At 43.9% G+C, this 5486-nt stretch overlaps 1 protein-coding gene across 1 annotated transcript; it reads right to left on the bottom strand.

Annotated features, from left to right (window-relative positions):
- Positions 1 to 839: 839 nt before the first annotated feature.
- Positions 840 to 5164, bottom strand: LOC111528353 (putative neuroblastoma breakpoint family member 5; the record flags this gene model as incomplete). The annotated part of the gene is made up of 5 exons (XM_026448640.1): positions 840 to 895; positions 2328 to 2539; positions 3404 to 3476; positions 4516 to 4733; positions 5103 to 5164. Coding segments are annotated over 5 exons (621 nt in total), but the record flags the coding sequence as incomplete, so codon positions are not given.
- Positions 5165 to 5486: the final 322 nt, after the last annotated feature.

Below are 5486 nucleotides of genomic sequence, written 5' to 3' on the forward strand. Positions count from 1 at the left end.
CTCTGTTAAGTCCTACAGGACTCCCTTCTCTTCAACATCCTGCAGCTTCCTGATGAGCCAGGTAGGATAGGATTGACAGAAGATTAGACCAAGAGTGATTCAACACCACAGCATGTCATGTGATTTGATGGGACACAAAGGGAGTGGTCACAGAAAGCGAAGGCAGAGTCTCCTCCAAGAGAGAAAACCCATCCTTCTAAATGTGGGGTGGATATGACTGCCCTGGAGACAGAGCAAACGTAAGCAGCAGGTGCTCAGTGCACTTGCCACAAATGAGCTGCTGCAAGAGACCCAGACTCTCCCTGTAAACTAGCAGCATGACTTGCAGCAGAGAGAACTAACACAGGTCTTCATTTCCTCTACACAAATTGTGTTGACATTTACATGCAGCATCCAATTGAACAGAGATGTTTAGGCATTCCAGACACACAGATCCTGCATTTTTAAAGTCCTGTCTTTTTCAATATTTTGACATATGAAATTTTTGTTTTTAAATTTTCTTGATTGCATTCAAGTACTTGCCAACATGCTGACACAAAATATACAGAAAGCATATATGCATCTCACTCTGGATTAACCACACGGGAAACCACAGGTGAGATCAGGAAATCCCTGACTTTGGTCTGTTCATCTGGCTCAACTGATTTTCAGTTCCTATGCTTGAGAGGGATTAAGAAATTGAAACCTATTCAAGTACCACAATAAAGAAGACAACATTGTGAAAGGGGTAATTTGCAGTTGGATGAGTGCATGAGACAATTCTATTCATCACTTCCTATTTTCCCTGGATCCGTGGTGTCCAAGTGTCACTACTGAACTAACAGCCCACAAATCCACAGTTACCTGGGGGGCACTGGCGCTTTCCCCTCCTCTTCCTCATGATCATTTTCGTTTTCTGTAAACAAATTCAGAAGAGCAGGTCACAGTAAGGAAATCACACTTCACACAAGACCAAATCAGTGTCCAGTCATGGCGCAAGACATAAATATCCTCAGTGTAAGAATGTGACATTTTGACAGGATCATTCTGACTTATTTTCAGAAGTAGATGAGCCTTCTTTCCAGACCCATGGGATAAAATCTCCCTCATCTGGTAGATCATAATCACCTATCCTCTGACCTAAGTCTGTGTCAACAATTAAAACTTTTTCCACAAGATCTTCAAAAATTGCCCTAACTGCTCTCCAGAAGTGTTGTTGCAATACTGATTTATCTCATCGTATATCATGGTCAATGAATGGTTAGAGAAATTTATACAGGAGACTGAACTGATGGATACATTGTAACAACCCTTGCATAAAAAAGGATCTGCGGTGCTACACAGAAACATTGGCCACTCACAGGGTGAGGAACTCAGGGCCCAGCCTTGTTTAGGAAAACTTCTAAGCAAGATAAAGGTAGAAGTGTTTATGTCCTGCTTTCAAGGTGACTGCTTAGCTGGGACAAGCTGACCTAAAGGAGACCAAGCCTGGGGCTGAGAACAGTGAATCCAGAGAAACAACATCTCCAAATACACAGGCAAGACTGTCAGCGGCCTGTGACAGGCATAGACACTCCATGGGCATTATTATTGCATGTGACAAGAGACATACGAACCGAGCCAGGAGGCCTGACAGCTACCTCCTGTACACAGGTGGCTATGACTTTGTCACACCTGCCTGTGGTCCAATATGCTAATATTGGGGCCAGGAAGACAAAGTCCATGCCATGGGCCAAGGAGGAGATTAAAGTTCTCTGACTCTCAAGTAACTGTGTTTATTATTCCATCATAGTGTCTTTCTTTTCTTTTCCTTTCTTTCTTTCTTTCTTTCTTTCTTTCTTTCTTTCTTTCTTTTTCTTCTTCTTTTTTCTCTTCTTTTCTTTTCTGTTCCCTTCCCTTCCCTTTCTTTCTCTCTCTCTGTCTCTCTCTCTCTTCTCTCTTCTCTCTCTCTCTTTCTTTCTTTCTTTTTCTTTTTTTGAGACAGAGCCTCACTCTGTCACTCAGGCTGGAGTGCAGTGGTATAATCATGCCTCACTGCAGCCTCTACTTTCTGGGCTCAGGTGATTCTCCCCCTTCAGCTGCCTGGGTAATTGGGATGACAGGGACGCACCACCATGCCTGTCTACTTTTTCATATTCTTTGTAAAGGTGGGTTTAACCATGTTTCCCAAGTTGGTCTTGAAATCCTGAACTCAAGTGATCCACCGACCTGGGCCTCCCAAAGTGCTGGGATTATAAGTGTGAGCCACTGCACCCGGCTCCATTATAGTTTGTGACTCAAGCCTGTCCTCAGAATTGATCTTCCTCAGCCTAGACAGACGTGGGAGGGACAAAGAATAGGGAGGCTACCTGGGAGAATGTTTAGAGCTTCCTCCTCTTCGTCATGAAAGCGTTCACTCTCTACAACCAGAGCAGAATCAACTTTCTTTTCCTCAAATGTGATTTTGGTGCTCCTGTGAGGCTGGTTGGAGTTAGAAGGGTTGTGACTATTTGAACAAGTGACAGCACATTCCTCCAGTGAATTCTGAGGGACTTCCTTTTCTTCAGCCTTCTGCGCCTCCCTGATGAGCCCAGTGGGATAGAGATGACAAAAGATTAATCCAAAAGTGATTGGAGCCCAAGAAGTCCTAGCTGGTTTTGAAAGGAGGCTTAAGGGAAAGGTCCCAGAATGCAACGGAGAGGTTCCTTTTAAGAGGGAAGAGGCAATCCTTTTCTGTCTGCAACAGAGCATGGCTGCCATGGGAACCAGAGAGGAGGTGAGCAGCTAGTGATCATTGCATTGGGTAGATAGGAGCTGAGAAGGACGGAGACTCAGCTGTCTCTGTATGGTACAGTCTTGACAGCACACACAGAGATCCAAAAACAGCTGCCACACTGTGTGTCTAAGCTGGGTTGTAGTTCACTGTGGCCACAGGAATACCGGCGTTTAAGCCATTGTGGACTCTAGAGATGGTGTGCCTTCTAGATTTTTTTTTTTATTTTAATATTGTGACATGAAATGTAAATTTTTTTGTTTAAATACTTTTCTTCGTGTTCAACTTTGCTAGGTGCTTCCTATTTCCTCTGCTTGTTGCCTCTCTGTTATTTATCTTTACTAAAAGGAACCTAGAGACAACCATGTATAAAGCAGCTTTGCATCTCCTCCTGACTTTCACTACAGAGAAGAAAAGTTCTCCTCTGTGTCTGCAGGAAGTCCCTAGGGCTGTGAGTTCGTCTAGGATCATGTCTACGGGTACCATGAAGACAATGGACAAGCATGTTAACAGGGCTATTTCCTTGCTGGGTGAGTGCATGAAATCAGTGGACTCTGCAGCTTTCTTATCCTGCATCTGGAATCTGTGACTACCTTCACCTGCCTTGTGTTCTTTCTGAGACCCTTTTCATGTTTTACCACCCATTACCTGCTCCTGATTTATCAGTGTTACCTGGGGGCAGGTGATTCCTGTACTTTCTCAATCTCCTCATCCATCTCATCTTCATCCTCATCTTCATCATTTTCTGCAATTACAGAAGTGTCCATTCAGATATGTCCCACTTCATCTACGTAAGTACAGTGAGCCGTTGTGTACAGAGACATGAAGATCTATGTGTACGAGTCCACACCGTACTGAAAGGTCTCATGTTTTATCTCTAAAAAAATGCCCTGGCATGTTTTCCTGATCCATGAGGCAATGCGTTTCTGATCCGGAGGGTCACCATCAAGATGTGGCCAAATATTAAAAAGACCTTCTGCTTTTCATATCACTGGAGGCTTGTCCAGCTTCTCTAAACTTCAGCAGCTGTCTCCCCAATCCTGCCACAGATCTGATTCCTAGGTACAGACTCTAGGTCCTGTCACAACTTGCATTTAGAACCTGTATCTTTCCTTTAGAACAGGACAAACAACCTTGTCCCACAATACTCCATACATTACGGACTTCATGGGCCTCCAAGGGGCTTCCATTGTGTTATCCAGTGACCATCTGTCCATGGGGAGTGCTCCAGTCTAAACGACTTCCTACCACCAAATGCCACTACATCAAGTGCCTTCTCCAACATGACACAGTTAGGGGCTTTATCTCATTATGAAATATAGTCATAAGTGTTCCTACATTTGAATGCCAGAGATAATCTGTTTCCCTTTACAGATTTAGAGACAGAAACCCAGGAAGGATAAATTAATCTGTTGCCCACAGTTGCTAAAGACATTGCTGAAGATAGAGCCTGGGAACCTTCACTCTTAGGCCCAGGCTCATTTCACTCTAACAAGCTGCTCCTGTCACAGCCTCCTTCTTGTCCTTTAAAACTGGACGAATGCTGCCTCTTGCTCCAAAGACCATGTTCCATCAAGAAAGGAGGAGACATCTGCAGTACTGTGACCTCCAGCCCCATGGGTTTCCCATCTCTATTCCTACCCAGGAAGTCCTGGTCATATCATAGCCACAAATGTTTACTGGAAAGATACAATACCCATAAAGTTGTCATTGTGGAGGTGTGGAGGTCTGGGGAATTCCATAAGCCTGGAGCTATGTGTCATCAGGGCCCATGGACAGCTTACCTGGGCTCAGCTTGTGAACAAGGCACTCTGCCAGCCGGCGCCCCTCAGCCAGCTGCTCTTGGAGGTCCTGACCCTGGGACTTTTCAAGGTCATCAGGAGCAAGGAGGGCCTTGAAATGCTGATTCAGTGAGCGGGAGGCATCTCTCCCTTCCTGTAACTTCTCCCGTAACTGAGTCAGCTCTCGTGCCTGAGAGTGAACCAGGGTTTTATATTGCCTACGGTGAGATAGCAGAGAACATTTAATAATGGAAAGGAATGAGTGATCCATTCTAATACTGCAACAAAGGTTTCTTTCAGAGTGTCCTCAAGGAGACCTCCAAGCAGAAGGTCAGAACATGTTTGGGGAAATGTCTGTGGCCAAGGGAAAGAAAAATATATGTGTGTGTATGTGTATACATACACACATGTATACACACACATACGTATATATAGGCACATACATATACATACACACACACACACACACACAGCCTTCTGATATATCAGAGAGTGCTTCTGTAAGATCCTCGATAATGTTCCATTCATCATTTCCTTCTGTAAACAAAAGTCAGTGTCTTCCTAAATCAGTTCCACAAGGATGTCTTTTGAGTTCTTCACTTTGGCCATGGGCATCTCTATATGAAAATTCACTTAGCGCATCTTGCAGTGACTAGACACAAGCCATGCACAGAAATGTGGCCAGGTGCAGATGTGGTGAATTGAAAAGATTAAAGAAGAAAAGAATGACAGGGTCAAGAAGGCAACACTGATTGAATGAATGAAACGCCGCAGTCCCAGTCACGAGGTGATTCTAAGAGTAAAGGTGGTGGTGATCGCACACCATTTTGAGTATCCTAAATGCTTCTGAGTGGTTCACTTGTTTTTGGTTTATTTTGTGTTATGCAAAATTTACCTAAACAATTAGTAGTTTTAAGAAGAGAAAACAAGGCTTAAGAAACAACTGCAATCAATAACTTACTAAGATGACTGTT

This window comes from Piliocolobus tephrosceles, unplaced genomic scaffold, assembly GCF_002776525.5.
Source record: "Piliocolobus tephrosceles isolate RC106 unplaced genomic scaffold, ASM277652v3 unscaffolded_284, whole genome shotgun sequence".
Taxonomy (NCBI): Eukaryota; Metazoa; Chordata; class Mammalia; order Primates; family Cercopithecidae; genus Piliocolobus; species Piliocolobus tephrosceles.